Source organism: Oncorhynchus masou, chromosome 29 (genome assembly GCF_036934945.1).
Source record: "Oncorhynchus masou masou isolate Uvic2021 chromosome 29, UVic_Omas_1.1, whole genome shotgun sequence".
Classification (NCBI taxonomy): Eukaryota; Metazoa; Chordata; class Actinopteri; order Salmoniformes; family Salmonidae; genus Oncorhynchus; species Oncorhynchus masou.
In genome coordinates, this window is record NC_088240.1 from 42,627,756 (window position 1) to 42,646,902 (window position 19,147).

Consider the following 19,147-nt stretch of genomic DNA (forward strand, 5'->3'; position numbering starts at 1 on the left):
TCGTAGCCAGTTATGGAGGGCTGAAAATCTGCTGAATTGTTCAATGCCATGATTTAGGGAGGGCAGAGGGCCAGATATTATGGGGCGTTTGTTGGTTTCAAGTAGAGACCCAATCAGTTCTTCAAATCCAACTTGAGCTGTTCTGAGCTGCCCTTCATAATGTAATTTGACCCCACATGAACCATGACAATACAAGCCCCCGGTGACTGACTCACAGCCTCGGGAAGCAACCTGGTGATATCCTGAACTTTTGCCCCAGGAAAACACAAATGATCCTCTTGGATGTTTTGATAGGAAGCATTGAAAGATGCTATAGCCTCATAGAATCCTTAATCAGTTCAAGCAGCTTGGTGAAAAAAAATGTCTTCACGAAGAGTAATAAATATAAATATAAATTTCTTTAGCTGCATCAAGTTCTCTACATTTTTCACAAATGAAGGTACCCATCGGACCTTTCCCCGTGACGCCAACGAACATGTCGCGGATTATACATTTAATAGCACGCAAGTCCCCCCCCAGTAGATTCAAATCAGTTCACCCCCCCCCCCCCCCCCACCCGGATACTTAGAATGCTCCCTCCATGGCCTCGGACGCCCCCACCAGCCCCCCGCAACTGTGTTGTCTGTCTCTCGTTGAATGTGAAGAGCGAGAGAGAAGCGCATGGGGGGGCGGGTGATGTCTGGGTCGGTTGTCAGCTGTTCCTTGCTACACACTGGCCCGGCTGCGTGTTAGCGTTCTGTGTAGCCTCTAAGAGCTGTGTTGGGCGTGATAAAACAGTTAGAATAATACTGTTAGAAAACTGGAGATTCTCTGCACAGCCGCAGGTGAAGGATTCATCTATCTGTCTTGTCCCCCCCCCTCCCACAGACCAAGGAGACCGACACCCTAACCGGAAGGCACGGGGCCAGCTGAGGACTAAAATAGAGTCTGGGGAGGGGACCATTCCCGTGAGGACCAGCAACACCATCCAGACATGGGACGGGGTGCTGCAGGGAGAAAGGCTGCTCACCATGTCTTGCAGTGACAAGATCGCAAGGTAACCTGGCCGTCGTGGGCCCCTTTTGCGATCTCTTTCACCACATATTCTTCCCCAAAAACAACAAGGTTGTGAGACACCATGTGGCATTGATAAGTGGTATGGTCCAGATTGTTTCAATTTAAGAATTGAATTGGACATTAAACAGAGTGAATATGAATTTGACTCCAATTCTTGCCCATTACTTACTTAATCCTTAGTCAGTAAGCTACTCTTATGGTCGATACAGCTTTATTTTATGGCTCGCCTGTTAGGTTACTAGTATCTGTGTAAAGGTGTCCGTTACACCCATTTAGCAGATTCTGTGTTGCCTTTAATGCATAGGAATAGATTCATACATGATTAATACAGGTTTGGTCTTGACTTGCAATTATTTGATGTGTTTTCAGCTAGTTCTGTTTAGATTGGCCCATGATACAATGCAGAAATTTCATCCAATGCATAAGAACAAAAATAATCTTGTTACAATGAAAATAATGGAGGATTGCAATGTTCCCTAGTGGGCTGGTTTTCTAGAGCAGTTAGTCTTTGTTTTATATGTGATAGCACTTAGTTGCTAGGCGTTATGCTGTATATCCCACTTCAGTCAGGCCCAGTCTCATTTGATTCAGGCAATGTCAGGGACAGTAAATCGATGGGTCCAACCCAGGTATTTTCGCAGGCACCCCACACAGCCCTGCTTACTGTCCACAGTCAAGGCAATGCCAACAGGAGATTCACACACCTAATGTTTTTGAGCATGCAATAATGGCCCCGCTATTATACTATGTAACACATAAATCTAAGTCAAAACAGAACACGATGACAAATAGCATGTGCACTAAGCTAGCCTAGCTTATAGCGTGATTTAGAGCAAGGCATAGAAAGTGTCACCACTTTACAGAACAGACTACCCTCCAGTTCTCTACACAACACGTTCTCTCCCAACATAACCATGGCAACAAAAAGGTAAAAAAATGCACTTCCTACCATTTCTTCCGGAAACTAATGATTAATGACTTGGCAATGGCCATTTAGCTAAATGAACTAGCGTTGTTTCACCTAGCCCTCAGTGTTCTTTCCCTGTGGTTTGTGGGGGGGGGTTTTATACACCATTCTCCTCTGATTACGTGGCTTTCCCCGCGGCACTAATGCACAATACGGATGCCTAGTTCTTCCTGTTCCCGGCTAGTTAAAGGGCCTCATTAGAAGTGCTACTCTCCAGATTAATTTTTTTATTTCAAAAAGCAACTGAAGGCCTTCAAAGCCCCAATCACTTCAGTGTGCTAAGGGAGAGTGGTGATCAAGCTCAAGTGTGTGTGTGTGTGTGTGTGTGTGTGTGTGTGTGTGATTGTGCAAGTTCATGCATGTGTATGGCCAAAGAGCAGAGCACTATTTTTGTCTGATTAGGTTCTTTGATTGTGCGCCCCAGAACCTCCATGGCCACTGGTGCTAGCTGCTATCCATAAAGGGTTAAATCACGTTCATCAAGTAAGGTGGGTGGGAGGAAGGACTGAACAACAGTAATGATACAGTCCAACAATCAACTCCCATTGCATATGGAAGATGTCCCTGCTGCGGGCTAATGGAAAATTGAAGGTCTCCTAGCCTTGTCTGACTGCGACTCCAGTCTGTGTCTTAATTTCACACACTCTCACACACACTGCCTCGGGTCAGGAGGAGACCGGAGCAGCAGTTATCAGAGCTGTTTGTCAGGGTCTCGTTTCTGACGTCTGGTAATGGTATTTTTTACTCCCGTCTGCCTGTGTGTCCTTTTTGAAGTCGTCTCTCTCCAAGGCAATTGGCATAAACACTTTATAGAGTGTGGAAGGAAATTGATGGGAAAGACTGCACTGCTAATGTAACAACAGCGAATGTAGAGTGAAATAAATAAAATTGGATATTTCAGAGTCAGTGCCCATTCTTAAGTTGTGTGCGTGCATTTGCACGTGTGCACGAATTTGTGTGTTTCTGTGTCTTTGTGTGTGTGTGTGTGTGTGTGTGTGTGTGTGCACTTGTATGCATGCATGTTTGTGGAAATGTGTATACTAAACATGTGTGCTCCTCTGTTGCAGATGGAACGTGGTGGGCATCCAGGGCTCTCTGATGAGCTACTTCACGGAGCCCATCTACTTCTCCAGCATCATCCTGGGCAGCCTGTACCATGCCGACCACCTCTCCCGGGCTATGTACCAGCGCATAGCCGACATCGAGGACCTGCCCCAACAGTTCAGCCTCAACAGGCCTCTACTGAGCGGTCAGTACCATTCACCTTTACACCTTGACTCTTTTGCACCCCTAATACTGTAATGTCTAGACTCTCTTACACTCAGGGGATTGTTAATAGGGGGCACACAAAGGAATAAAAAATTTAAAAAACATTTTGCAACAGAAAACAACATTTTGTCCAGGTAGTCGCTCCCTGTTTCAGTCCCCCACCCACCGTTTTCATCTCTTTGGAGTCGAATGAACACGACATGTGCGTGGACTCTCGTGCCAAGGAACACACACACACACACACTACACTAACTCATGTGGCTCCGCATGCAAACACTTTCAAACACGGCAATACTTTCAACACTGTTTTTAGGTGGCTTGGAGCAGACTAGTTGTCCTCTGTCTTTTTCCCTCACACTTTCTCTGTGAAGCCTAATAAAACTGGACACTGTGACTCTGTGTGCTAGCCACACAGTAGGCACAAGGGTAAACACCAATCATGTATAAATGTCTATGGAAAATACCCAGCAGGAAAACAGATAGGAAAATGCCGCACACTGCTGTTCATGCTCCCAGGTGATTATTTATTTCCAACGTTTCGACCCAGCAGGACCATGGGTAATCAGATATGATTAGAGGTTCTCAACTTTTTTCCTCAGAGCTCCCATATTGAGAGAGCCTATATTAAATACCCCACCAGCTTGATTTTGTTCAAATTAAGGGAAATAGGAAATGTTCTGTTTTGAAACTCATTTCTATTTAATTTCACAAGACTCTTGACATCTTTTAGGTCGACTAGTTAACCCTTTACACTCATGGGAATTGGCCTACATGGATAGGGCTAAATGGAAATGTTTCCGTTAGGCATATGCATAACCATGGTAGCAATTTAAAGGGAACAGTTTGGAGACGATGGGGAAATTATTATATCACTGCTGGCGTATTGTTCTGGATTTGTTGTAAGAGGGCATCGACTTCTAATTTGGTTTGTCCACAAGCATCTGAAAACTCTGCAAGAACCTCTAAAATGACATCTAGCAGTCCCGACACTTTTGCCGCGGTGCACAGAACCAAACGGGACGGTGGGAGTTGCAATGCGCACATACCGCTTGCTTAAATGTTTGCTTTACTAGGACATGTACCCCTCCTTATTTCCTTGACATGACTGAAGCGCCATCGAAACGAAAACTGAGTGGGATCCAACTCCAGGGGTTGCAACACTTCCAAGTATTTTCTGAGAAATTCCTTGTGCAAACAAATCAGCGGTTTCCATAAACCCAACATCTATTTCTTTAATCAATCCAGCATGAATGTATCGGATGCGCACAGGAATAAGTTCTCATTTAGATCTTTATATTCATCTGCTCGTATGGCAAAATACGTGGAAGGCGCAGAATGAACTTAATCGTTTATCCTCCAAGGTGAACAACGATGCTGCACACTCCAGGGCTAATAAGCGTGGCATTGCAAGGTCGCTCATTTAAGCCTGTTTTTGTATTTCTGAGTCATACTTTGAGATGAAATTCAAACAAGTTACCTTTCTTGATTGGCTCTTCGGATTCTCTATGCCCTCTGAGTGGAATATCCTGCTGTGCGCACATTAGAACAATATCTATGACCACTTTAACACGTGCACGGTTTCTTTCTATAAAATCTATGTTTGCATCACCATGCATTGTAGGATTATTATTTTTTTGCAAGGGCTCTAGCATGTCATTTGCTAGTCTCGTGTTTCCAGCAAGCATTTCTTGTGAGTTTCCAGTTTTTAAATCCATCTTGTATGAATCTGAATTCAACATTTGCCCCAGGCTGACAGGCTGGTTCATCAACGGCAGACAAAACTGTCACTGGACTGACTGCAGGTTCACCCGCGCCCGCAGCATCAAGAACGAGAGGAGACAGTGGGGTAGGCAAACATGCCTGGCTCAATGTGGCATTGGCAGTTGTGATGGCAATTGCATTTGTTTCTATCGTGACACCACCTGTTACTGTCTCATTCTGGATGCTATCGGTGGATTGATCCAAATTATTTTATGGCACACACTCCTATTCCTCCAGACATAAAAAACTACAGTAGCAATCAACATTTGGTTTGCCATTGCTTGAACTACTAAATTACCTTAGCTGGTGGGTCAATTTGAGTAGGCTAGCGTTACAAGGTTTAGCCATATGACATTGCCAGGTTGTTGAAGTAAACCACGGTATGGGAAAAACAACATGTGACCAACAGTCGGAAGCCAACTTGATTGTCGCGGACTATTTCTTTGTTACATTATAAAATTATCCATAGAAAATAAATCGCACATGCTTTTCTTTTAAAAATGTAATAAAATAAAACAATTTGTATTGAATCATTTCTGGGACAATTATTGGGTAGGCCTGAGATCAGTGGCTACGCCGCTAGTCTCGGATATGTGTAATTATAACTGATTTGCCCATAAGGACCAATGCAGACCCACTAGAGAAAGAGAAATTACATTTAGGAGATTTTCTAATCAATAGATACAGTTGAAGTCGGAAGTTTACATACACTTTAGCCAAATACATTTAAACTCAGTTTTTCACAATTCCTGACATTTGATCCAGGTAAGAATTCCCTGTCTTAGGTCAGTTAGGATCTCCACTTTATTTTAAGAATGTGAAATGTCAGAATAATAGTAGAGAGAATGATTTATTTCAGCTTTTATTGCTTTCATCACATTCCCAGTGGGTCAGAAGTTTACATAAACTCAATTAGTACTTGCCACCCCTCATAGCCTGGTTCCTCTCTATGCTTCTTCCTAGGTTCTGGCCTTTCTAGGGAGTTTTCCTAGCCACCGTGCTTCAACACCTGCATTGCTTGCTGTTTGGGGTTTTAGGCTGGGTTTCTGTACATCACTTTGTGACATCAGCTTATGTAAGAAGGGCTTTATAAATCAATTTGATTGATTGATATTTGGTAGCATTGCCCTTTTAAATTGTTTAACTTGGGTGAAACGTTTCGGGAGCCTTCCACAAGCTTCCCACAATATGTTGGGTGAATTTTGGCCAATTCCTATTGACAGAGCTGGTGTAACTGAGTCAGGTTTGTTGGCCTCCTCCTCGCATTTGCGACCAAGCTTTAACTTCCAGACTGATTTCTTGAGATGTTGCTTCAATATATCCACCTAATTTTCCATTCCTCATGAAGCCATCTATTTTGTGAAGCGCACCAGTCCCTCCTGCAGCAAAGCACCCCCACGACATGATGCTGCCACCCCCGTGATTCACGGTTTGAATGGTGTTCTTCGGCTTGCAAGCCTCCCCTTTCTCCTCCAAACTTAACAATGGTCATTATGGGCAAACAGTTCTGTTTTTGTTTCATCAGACCAGAGGACATTTCTCCAAAAAGTACGATCTTTGTCCCCTTATGCAGTTGCAAACCGTAGTCTGGCTTTATTTATGGGGATTTTGGGAGCAGTGGCTTCTTCCTTGCTGAGCGGCCTTTCAGGTTATGTCGATATTGGACTCATTTTTACTGTGGATATAGATACTTTTGTACCTATTTCCTCCAGCATCTTCACGAGGTCCTTTGCTGTTGCAAGGTCCTTTGCTGTTGTCCTGGGATTGATTTGCATGTTTTGCACCAAAGCGCGTTCATCTCTTGGAGACAGAACGCGTCTCCTTCCTGGGGTTACGACGGCTGTGTGGTTCCATAGTGTTTATACTTGCGTTCTATTGTTTGTACAGATGAACATGGTACCTTCAGGTGTTTGGAAATTACTCCCAAGGATAACTTAGTTGATTTCTTTTGATTTTCCCATGATGTCAAGCAAATAGGCACTGAGTTTGAAGGTAGGCCTTGAAATGCATCCACAGGTATACCTCCAATTGACTCAAATGATGTCAATTAGCCTATCAAAAGCTTCTAAAGCCAGACATAATTTTCCAATCTGTTTAAAGGCACAGTCAACTTAGTGTATGTAAACTTCTGACCAACTGGAATTGTGATACAGTGAACTATAAGTGAAGTACTCTGTCTGTAAAGAATTGTTGGAAAAATTACTTGTGTTATGCACAAAGTAGATGTCCTAACCGACTTGCCAAAACTATAGTTTGTCAACAAGAAATTTGTGGTGTGGTTGAAAAACAAGTTTTTATGACTCCACCTAAGTGTATGTAAACTTCCAACTTCAACTGTAGTGTTTCAACCCACTCTACCCAGAGTGGGTGACAATGCAGTAGGTAATGAAAGTTCACTTCCTTATGTTATAAAAGACAAATATGATTATTCATGTTCTGAATCGTTCAGTTGGGTCTTCCTCTTAACATATCAATTGGTTAACATTGTATCGAAAAAGTCTGATTTCGTAACCTAAATACGTGGATTCAGAAAGTATTCAGACCCCTTGACTTTTTCCACATTTTCTTAAGTAACAGCCTTGTTCTCAAATTGATGAAATCATATTTTCCCTCAATCTACACACATTACCCCATAATGACAAAGCAAAAACAGGTTTAGACATTTGTGCAGATGTATTCAAAATAAAAAACGTATCACATTTACATAAGTATTCAGACCCTTTACTCAGAACTTTGTTGTAGCACCTTTGGCAGGGATTACAGCCTCAAGTCTTCTTGGTTGTGACGCCACAAGCATGGCACACTTGTATTTGGGGAGTTTCTCCCATTCTTCTCTGCAGATCCTCTCAAGCTCTGTCAGGTTGGATGGGGAGCATCGCTGCACAGCTATTTTTAGTTCTCTCCGGAGATGTTCGATCGGGTTCAAGTCCGGGCTCTGGCTGGGCCACTCCAGGACATTCAGAGACTTGCCCCGAAGCCACTCCTGCGTTGCCTAGGCTGTGTGCTTAGGGTTGTTGTCTTGTTGGAAGGTGAACCTTTGCCCCAGTCTGAGGTCCTGAGCACTATAGAGCAGGTTTTCTTCAAGGATCTCTATGTACTTTGCTCCATTCATCTTTCCCTCAATCCTGACTAGTCTCCCAGTCCGTACCACCACCATGCTTCACCGTAGGGATTGGTGCCAAGTTTCCTCCAGACGTGACGCTTAGCATTAGGAAATCTTGTTTCTCACAGTCAGTCCTTTAGGTGCCTTTTGGCAAACCCCAAGCAGCCTGTCATGTGCCTTTTACTGAGGAGGGGTTTCCGTCTTGCCACTCTACCATAAAGGCCTGATTGGTGGAGTGCTGCAGAGATGGTTGTCCTTCTGGAAGATTCTCCCATCTCCACAGAGGAACTCTGGAGCTCTGTCAGAGAGATCGCCACATTCTTGGTCAGCTCCCTGACCAAGGCCCTTCTCCCTTGATTTGGCCTGGCAGCCAGCTCGAGGAAGAGAATTTGTGGTTCCAAACTTCTTCCGTTTAAGAGTGATGGAGGCCACAATGTTCTTGTCTGCAGCATTGAATGTCCACATTTTTTGGTAACCTTCCGCAGATCTGTGCCTTGACACAATCCTGTCTCGGAGCTTTACTGATAATTCCTTCGCCATTATGGCTTGGTTTTTGCTCTGACATGCATTGTCAACTGCGGGACCATATATTCTACATGTGTCTGCCTTTCCAAATCCAATCAATTGAATTTACCACAGATGGACTATCAAGTTGTAGAAACATCTCAAGGATGACCAATGGAAACAGGATGCACCTGAGCTCAATTTCAAGTCTCAAAGCAAAGGGTCTGAATACTTATGTAAATAAGGATTTTTTTTATTTTATCTTTTATAAATTAGCTTACATTTCTAAACCTGTTTTCGCTTTGTCATCATGGGTTATTGTGTGTTGACTGAGGAGAAAAATATTTAATCCATTTCAGAATAAGGCTGTAACGTAACAAAATGTGGAAAGAATTAAGGGGTCTGAGTACTTTCCGAATGCACTGTGGATGGGTCCCCTACGGTGGTCTCATTGAAACACTTCACGTGTCGTCTGTGGTGAAATTTGCTTACCTTTCCTGTGTGAATTTAAATAACTTGATTCCCTTTCTGCCAAATCGGTGGAATCCATGCAACTGATTTTGTTTTAAGGTTAAGTCTATTTAGATACTTTTTCTGTCATGATATTTCATTATATAGCCCTTCTTAATGTTGTTTTGTGGAATTTGGAACCTGAGATACATTGCAGTGTACTTGGATTCTATAGCATATGCAGATATAAGAATGTGTTCCCCCTTCTCTCCTACTGCCCAGAAAAATTCCTACATCTATTGTCAGGGTAGGGGCTAATGAAGGGTGAGGGTTACTGTTATGGAACCAACTAGACAACCTACTTTTAACACTGGACTCACTAAGTCTAGGGGTTCTAGGCGGTCTTAATTGTTCTGTAATCTGACTAGGTGTGTGCATAACTGTGAGAAGTAAGCATATGCGACCAGGTGTTGAATGTACATGTGCCTAGGGAGACGGCAACCTTACCTTAGGTCCAAGACAAGTCTGTCTTGACTCCTTTAGATCGGTGAGCCAAAGCGGATTGGTATGTGAAGATAGTGACGGAAACAAATATATACAAAAAAAGTAAATTACAAACGGGCATACATACCTAAATTAAAGACTCAAAATCAAAACGAAAGGCCAATAAACAAACCAGCAATCTCACCTCAAGGTGGGATACTGACTGACGGTCACCTTAATTGGCAGCACCTGTCCTTATCATGGCTTGGCTGGGATTGTGGAAGTGTAGTATGTTGTCTACTTATGCACCTAAGACCTATACTACCTACCCATTCCATAACATTACCTAGTAGCAACATAGTGTCCTGGGTTGTGTTCAATAGGTACGGAACAGGAATAATAGGCACAAAACGTTAATTTTATCTTATTGAAACATTTTGCAATGGTTTGCCCTAATTAACACAACCTTGATCTCCTTCCCAGGGTTGCGGTCCAAACACTTAATTAAGACACACCCTCGTCCACTTACCCTCGCCTTATGCCCTTGGGGGAATCCCCGTCACCATCTTGGAGGGGGGTCCAAATGATTAGCCAAGCAAGGGAAGTTTGCAACGTAAGCCCCTCAGCCCTCGTTTGTAGTCGACTTTGCGACTGTACAATTATGTTCACTCCGAGGCCTGAAACTCCCCATAATTCAATTTGTGACGATTGTATATCTGCTAAGAAAAGTCAGCGAAAACTGGAGAAGTCAACATACAGGTGTAAGTAAAAACAAATGCTAGAGTTAGAAAGTTAGAAATTGTGCTACATGACGGCACAAACACGTATCGTGAAAAGTAATATGTTTGGTTATCTTTTGGAAATTGTAGAAATAAAACATTGTCCTTCAGAAGTTCCAGCTAGGCAGGCTAACGTTAGTTAGCTAATTAATTTGCTAGCGATCATACAGTAGGCGTATATTAATAATTATATATTTAATTTACACTACGGTTCAAAAGTTTGGGGTCACATAGAAATGTCTTTGTTTTTGAAAGAAAAGCAAAAAAAAAATTGTCCATTAAAATAATCTCAAATTGAGGCTAATTGATCGTTAGAAAACCCTTTTGCAATTATGTTTGCACAGCTGAAAACTGTTGTGCTGATTTTAGAAGCATTAAAACTGGCCTTCTTTAGACTAGTTGAGTATCTGAGCATCAGCATTTGTGGGTTCGATTACAGGCTCAAAAACAAAGACCAGAAACAAAGACCTTTCTTCTGAAACTCATCCGTCTATTCTTGTTGTTAGAAATGAAGGCTATTCCATGCGAGAAATTGCCCAGAAACTGAAGATTTCGTACAACGCTGTGTACTACTCCCTTCATAGAACACCGCAAACTGGCTCTAACCAGAATAGAAAGAGGAGTGGGAGGCCCCGGAGCACAACTGATCAAAAGGACAAGTACAATAGAGTGTCTAGTTTGAGAAACAAACGCCTCACAAGTCCTCAAATGGCAGCTTCATTAAATAATACCTGCAAAACACCAGTCTCAACGTCAACAGTGAAGTGGCGACTCTGGGATGCTGGCCTTCTAGACAGAGTTGCAAAGAAAAAGCCATATCTCAGACTGGCCAATAAAAATAAAAGATTAAGATTGTCAAAAGAACACACACTGGACAGAGGAACTCTGCCTAGAAGGACTGAAAGACGGACTTGATACTGATGTCTCTGAATGGAGAGAGAGACCTGGCACTCTACATACACATTTTACGAAACACAACTTTCACTTGTATTGTCTTTTTGTTTTGTTTTTTTGATTGAATTGTATCAGTCAATATGGGGTGAGAGAAACCCTGTCTATTCTGCACCAGGATCAGGGAACTCATGTTGTATACACGACACCACACAGGAAGGTCTGACCACTGACATGTTTGCCAAGGTAGCCCCATTAACACCAGACAAAATGCCGATAGGCACAGGATCTCTATCGGCTGGGAATGACAATGGAAGATGAAAGGTGCACTTTGTTATATTAACAGAACACTGCTTCTATGGTATAATGTAAAGGGTTATTTGTTCTACATGGACCTGCTACTACATTTGAAAGTTATCAAAACACTTAGTTTAGAATATTCAGAAATCGCGTTCTTCTCATAATACTCTGTAGGCTACTGACCTATTCAAAGCTTCCTCCAGCATCTCTCCCATACATCTGCCTGTAGTTATTGAACTCAACCTGCAGGATGTTTGTTTCATTGTGATTGAGTGTGGGGAAACAGCTGCGGGCAAGATTATGGCAGATGGGTGGTTGCAAGGACACACCCAAGAAACACCCACACCAAACCACACTCCCAAGTCAACTCATGTTTGCCAGCATTTATTGAGAAGCAAGCTAAAGAACAAGGCCAAATCAGTGGGTGCAGTTCCCCTTTCAATCCTAATCTTCCAGTCAGTCGGTCAGTAGGCAGCCCAGTACACTGCAAAAGAGAAACAAACCAAGTAGTTTAAACCTTGTGACTAGGGGGCAGTATTTTCATTTTTGGAAAAATAACGTTCCCGTAGTAAACGGGATATTTTGTCAGGACAAGATGCTAGAATATGCATATAATTGACAGCTTAGGATAGAAAACACTCTAAAGTTTCCAAAACTGTAAAAATATTGTCTGTGGGTATAACAGAACTGATATTGCAGGCAAAAGCCTGAGGAAAATCCAATCCGGAAGTGACTCATCTTTTGAAAGCTCTGCGTTCCAATGCGTCCTTATTGAGCAGTAAATGGGCTATCAACCAGATTACTTTTTCTCCGTATTCCCCAAGGTGTCTACAGCATTGTGACGTAGTTTTACGCATTTATGTTGAAGAATACCCGTAAGCGGCTACATTGCGCAACTGGTCACCTGATGGCTCCCAGAGTGATTCTCGCGTAAAATACAGAGGTAGCCATTATTCCAATCGGTCCTACTGAAAACCAATTATCCCGGTGGATATATTATGGAATAGATATTTGAAAAACACCTTAAGGATTGATTATAAACAACGTTTGCCATGTTTCTGTCGATATTATGGAGCTAATTTGGAATATTTTTCGGCGTTTTCGTGACTGCAATTTCCGGGCGATTTCTCAGCCAAACGTGAAGAACAAACAGAGCTATTTCGCCTACAAAAATAATATTTTTGGAAAAAAGGAACATTGACTATTTAACTGGGAGTCTCGTGAGTGAAAACATCCGAAGCTCATCAAAGGTAAATGATTTAATTTGATTGCTTTTCTGATTTCCGTGACCAAGTTACCTGCTGCTAGCTGGACAAAATGCTATGCTAGGCTATCGATAAACTTACACAAATGCTTGTCGAGCTTTGGCTGTAAAGCATATTTTGAAAATCTGAGATGACAGGGTGATTAACAAAAGGCTAAGCTGTGTCTCAATATAATTCACTTGTGATTTTCATGAATAGGAATATTTTCTAGGAATATTTATGTCTGTTGCATTATGCTAATTAGTGTCAGTCGATGATTACGCTCCCGCACCCGGGATGGGGAGTTACTAGAGGTACACCCTCCACTGGAATGCGTATTTATGCCTCCCATCCATCTAGGCCCCTGCTTGGAGGAGCACATGTCCTGTGGTAGAGTTGAAGAAGCTTCATCCTGTTTTTTGACTACCATCTCTGACAGATGCTGCTAGGGCAAAGATTTATACGTCTCTGACCCTTCATGCTCTCGCTTGTGTAGTAAATGCTTGAGTTCACCACACTCACACGATGAGAAGCTTTCTCTGAAACCTGACGACTCATGTTTCCTTTAGCACTAATGCCTAAAGCTTGAGATCAGAGGGATAACATGGGCATGAGTCGCATGTGCAGTCCTATGTATGATTCCCACTTGGTCAGACGTGCTTGTCTTTAGAAAGGGAATTAGCTACTGCTTTCACAGCTAATTCCCAGGCTCATCATGTCCTATATTCAATTCCCAGTGGCTCAGACTTGAATGCTTACTGTTATAAAGTGGAATTGGCCACTCACTCTATGGTTCTATTTGTGATTCCAGGCATCAGCAACGCAGAGGCGAGGCAGCCGGGCAAGGCACCCAATTTCAGCGTGAACTGGGCGGTGGGCGACCTGGCGCTGGAGGTCATAAATGCTACCACGGGCAAAGATGACATGGGGCGCGCCTCGCGCCTCTGCAAGCACGCCCTCTACAGCCGCTGGGTTCGCCTGCATTCCAAGGTACAGAACGGTCCGACACACACCACATCACATCAGCACTGCACACAGACGGTGTGAGCAGCACATCACATTAACACCAGCTGAAACACAGATCAAGTCACTCCTCAATATTTGATTCAAAGTAGTCTTCTTATCTCAAAATCTGTTTGCTTCCCTTCCCCACCCCAGCTGTCATCCACACTGAGGATCAAGGTGTCCAAGCCCAGCTCGTACCACGACGCCAAGCAGGCGGCGGTGGAGTACCACAACGCCAAGCAGACTCTCATCAAGGTCTTCCACAAGTCGGGCCTGGGGGCCTGGGTGAAGAAGCCCATCGAGCAGGACCAGTTCTCCCTCAACTCCTGATTAGGGGGTTAGGGGAACCTCATAACCCAACCCACTGCACCCCAAACCCCTCTCTAGGCCTGAGAAAGAGGCTCTTCAAAATTACCAGCCACTGAGACTTTGTGTCTGTGTGTGTGTGTGTCTGCGTGCGTGTGTACCTCGTGCATGCATGTGTGTGTGTGTGTGTGTATGTCTGTCTTGAGTGTTTCTGAGAAATAACGCATGTGGTTCTGGCCACCTCCCTCCGTCCCAATCACTCTGCTCTCGTTCCTCATGGCTGTGATGTCATCACTCTGTAAAACTTTCTTTTTTTTAAATCGATGGTACTCGATGTTCAATCTGCCCATCTAATCACGAAGTCTTGCCATTTTTAACTGGAATCCTTTTTAGTCATTGTTGTTTTATTTGCAAGACTTTACATGAAGTTGTTCATACACCATGTAGTTACTATAAACTTATTTCTGTAACCAGAATGTAGAATGTACAACGATTCTATTTCTACTATTCAGTTAAATGTAATCACACTAGTATAAACCCAAATGCCATGTGACTTTTTAACCTATTGTAGAATTGTACCTTTTTAATGTCTTATTTCATTACAATATAGCCCCTTTATTATAAGCACGTATGATATTATGCTAAATGCAAATCCAAAATGTTGGTTACAGTCATTCAGTCATTATTCATTTGAAATCTCTTCTTTTGGTCCCGTTACATCTTATTTATTTATTTGTTGGCATTTTTGGTCATTCAATTACATTCCCATTCCGTACTTGAACATTGAGCCCTGGTGGAGGCTGTCGACGATTCCCCTCGAGTCCTTTGACCTGGGGGGGTTGAGGAGAGTTGTGGATGTGCTGCACGTTTTTTCTTGTTGAAGTAAGCCATGGCTTTGCATGGGAATGGTGTCAGAGTTCGGCGAGTTGATTCGGTAGAGAACCACCAGGGATCTGCTCGAGTGATTTATTTATTTTTTTCTTCCCCCCCTGCACATGGAGCTTTGAATCATGTTTCTCTCTTTAATGTGTTTGTTTTGTTTCCTGGAGGGGGCTTGGTTTTTTAGTATTGCAACTTTGGACTTTTTTTGTGTTTGAGAGATGGATTATACTGCAACTGAATAATGACAGGAATTCAGTATTTCTATCAATGACACTGCATAGGGGCTACATTACACCTCCTTCATAAGCATAATCCTCATGGACATTATGCATCCATGCCCTGGGCATTTATAAATGCTTATGTCAACAACCTCGGATCGATAGGTCATGGTCCTTGCCACACAATACAAGTCTGGTGACATAACACATCTTATGTCAATCTGGGGTTGTTGTAAAGGTGTAAAGTAGGCCATATGGCATGTAATTCATAGAGAGCTGGGAAATGCATGTCTCCAAGAGCTTATGTCGTCATTTAAACAACTCTTGTAAGCAACACGATTGTTGATTGCTCATTGTGTGAGTAAACTTCCAAGGGAACACAAAGAAACGCATGAGAGATTTTACAAAGTTGAGTTTGGTAACACCCACCCACTCAATGACCAATCCGTGTTTTCTCAATCCAAGTCCTATTGGTCCGATTCCCTGGGTGTTCTGTAAGCCCTCTTCCCCATCCTCTCCCATGTGTTCATCTTTTCTATTTCAACTATTTCTACAACATGATAAACTCTGGATGCCAGTAATGACAACTTTCTAATGTATTATCTGTGTGCTCTCCCTTATAGGCTGGTCATATACCTCTAATATCAGCATTGTACATGGCCAGTGACAAACCACAATGTAAACGGACACACTGCAAAGGAATGATTAGGTATTCTTTAAGTTGGTGTATTTTTATATCTGATATATTTGGTTCAAAACAGCAGGGGAGGTGCTTGGAGTCCCAGCAGTGTGCGTATTGTATGTACACTACATGACCAAAAGTATGTGGACAATGGCTCGGCGAACATCTCATTTCAAAATCATGGGCATTAATATGGAGTTGGTCCCCCCTTTGCTGCTATAACAGCTTCCACTCTTTTGGGAAGGCTTTCAACTAGATGTTGGAACATTGCTGCAGGGACTTTCTTCCATTCAGCCACAAGAGCATTAGTGAGGTTGGGCACTGATGTTGGGTGATTAGGCCTGGCTCGCAGTCAGCATTCCAATTCAGCCCAAAGGTGTTTGATGGGGTTGAGGTCAAGGATCTGTGCAGGCCGGCCTAGTTCTTCCATACCGATCTCAACAAACCATTTCTGTATGGACCTCGCTTTGTGCATGGGGGTATTGTGATGCTGAAACAGAAAAGGTCTTTCCCCAAACTGTTGCCACAAAGTTGGAAACACAGACTCGTCTATATTGTCATTGTATGCTGTAGCGTTAAGATTTCCCTTCACTGGAAGTCTGGAACTAAGGGACCTAGCTTGAACCATGAAAAACAGCCCCAGACCATTATTCCTCCTCCATCAAACTTTACAGTTGGCACTATGCATTGGGGCAGGTAGCGTACTCCTGGCATCCACCAAACCCAGATTTGTTCATTTGACTGGCAGATGGTGAAGCGTGATTCATCACTCCAGAGAACGAGTTTCCACTGCCCCAGTCCAACGGCGACGAGCGTTACTCCACTCCATCTGACGCAGACTGATGATGTTAGGCTTGTATGCGGCTGCTCGGCCATGGAAACCCCCCCAACAAAGTTATTGTGTTGACGTTGCTTCGAGGGGCAGTTTGGAACGTGGTAGTGAGTGTTGAAACCGAGGACAGTCCCGTTCTGTGAGCTTGTGTTCGCAGTTGTTGTTGCTCAGATATTCCCACTTCACAATGACAGCACTTACAGTTGACCGGGGAAGCTCTAGCATGGAAGGAATTTGACGTACCGACACGTTTGAAAGGTGGCATGCTATGACGGTGCCACGTTGAAAGTCACTGAGCTCTTGAGTAAGGCCATTCTACTGTCAATGTTTTTTGTCTATTGAGAATGCATGGCTGTGTGTTTGATTTTATACACCTGTAAGGAACTGGTTTGGCTGAAATAGCCCGAATCCACTAATTTGAAGTGATGTCCACATACTTTTGTGTGTATATAGTGGATGTCTAGAGTAAGGAGATTGTGTGACACTGCTCGATAAATGTCATAAATGAGATTGCTGTGGAATCTGCACCAAAGATGATGTCCTTGTGTGTTTTTCTCACAAATGTCTTTGAGCAACAACAAAGGAAAAGGGGGAAACATTTTTAAAAACATGTTTCGCACAAACCAATTGCTGGGTATAATATTGCAATGTTTTTGTACTTTCATTTTATCAATGTATTTTTTTTATTTGTATAAAATGATGGGTTGTAATTCTGTTGTATTCCAGCTTTGTTGTGGAATCTTTCTTGTCGGGCTCTTTCGGTATTTCTGTAGCTGTCGATTATCAAGGTGTTATTATTGTGAACCTCTGTTCTATTGCTATGGAAATGATGCGTATAGCAATATACTGGTTAAAAATGTGATGCCTGTGCAACTCTTCTTCCTTCACTATCTAGTTCTTGTTCTCCCTCCATGAAACTGCGGGGATGTATTTGATTTGTTTTTAGTCTTTCATTTGAACTCTTAAAGGTCCAATGCAGCCTTCTTTTTTAAATCTTAAAATCAAATAATTTCTGGGTAATAATTTAAGTACCTTTTTGTGGTTATTTTTCAACCACCAGCTAGTTTAAAAAAAATAAACAAAAATAGTGTATTAGCAAAGAGAGGTTTTTTAAGCAAGAATCTTGCTAGGACTGTCTGGGAGTTGTCTGAGTGGTGCGGGGAAAACTCGCTGTTATTGGCAGAGAGGTTTGGAACTCTTATTGGTCTATTAACTAACTTGCCGCCTGTTGACATCACCAGGCAGGCCAAAACTACATCTCACCAAAACAGGCAGAAATTGTAGGCAGTCTTTAAACCGCTCTAATACTTAAAGGGTATTATCAGCATTTTCACAATTTCACAGTATTATTCCAACCTCAGTGTGGAAATATATATAAAACACGGAAAATCTTGTTTTTGACTGTACTGGGCCTTTAAAAAAAACCTTGTTCCTGTTCCTTCACTGCAACGGCCAGAGATGTGCTACTGATTGTTGAGCAAATGTCCTGTGTCGCTGTGTCCTTGTGATACACGTATGTTTTGACACGTCTCTGAAAGGCCTCTTTACCTCATACCTCTGCAGTCACATTGTGACCCCCCCCCCCCTCCCGAAAAGATCCAGGTCATGAGCAATATGTCCCCCAACGCCCCCTTTAATGAGGCCCCTGGAGGAACGGGACCAGAAAGAAAGTCCCCCCCCCCTCTGTTTCCCCCTTCATCGTGCTCTCTTTTAAAACTGACTGTTTGAAACTTCTTCTTTTTAAAGCCTGCCTGCTTCTCCATAGTATGGTTCTTATTTTTTGGACTGCACTAAAGATGTCAATTGATGATGTCATGACACAAACCGTCCCCCAAAATGGACAGGTCGGAACTATTTGCAAGAAACTGAACTGCTTCCCTATGACCGAGTGCTCCCAGTGGTCTATAATCCCCTTCGGTCGGCCGTCCTGACCGCCTTGTGATTATTTGGTGACTGTTCAGTGGTCCACTCGGGGTGGTCAGAGGACTCTTCTACTCTCCTCTCACCCCACATCCGCTGTGCAATCTCCACCTGGACAACCATCTTGCATGTGCTCCCACACTGAAGCTGCACCTAAAGCATGAAGACATACTTTTAAAGTACTCTTATGTAGAAAAGAACCCTGATAAATAGATATATAAAATGAAGAAAAATAATAATAAAGGAGACCTTAGTTTACTTTTGCAGAGGTTGTCATTCTTTGTGTGTGTGTGTGTGTGTGTGTGTGTGTGTGTGTGTGTGTGTGTAAAGTTGTATACTGTTGTTGTGCAAAAAGTATTGAGCACATGAAACACACAATCCTTATCAGCAAGCAGCTTCTCATCTAACCTTAAACTTTCTCCACTAGCCCACAGAGTTGAAACTACACCAGATCTAAATTAAAGTGATATATAATGAACCAAAAAAATAAACGCA

At 42.8% G+C, this 19,147-nt stretch overlaps 1 protein-coding gene across 3 annotated transcripts in view; it reads left to right on the forward strand.

Moving 5' to 3' along the window:
- The window catches only part of LOC135519848 (double-stranded RNA-specific editase 1-like), a 185,061-nt gene extending 166,150 nt beyond the window's left edge, over positions 1 to 18,911 (forward strand). For all 3 annotated transcript variants that reach the window (XM_064945056.1, XM_064945055.1, XM_064945057.1), the window contains 4 exons: positions 868 to 1,036; positions 3,091 to 3,272; positions 13,619 to 13,797; positions 13,966 to 18,911. In XM_064945056.1, coding sequence (XP_064801128.1) covers positions 868 to 1,036; positions 3,091 to 3,272; positions 13,619 to 13,797; positions 13,966 to 14,142 — 707 coding nt within the window. In that variant the 3' untranslated portion in view covers positions 14,143 to 18,911. The remainder of the gene's footprint in view (positions 1 to 867; positions 1,037 to 3,090; positions 3,273 to 13,618; positions 13,798 to 13,965) is intronic.
- Positions 18,912 to 19,147: the final 236 nt, after the last annotated feature.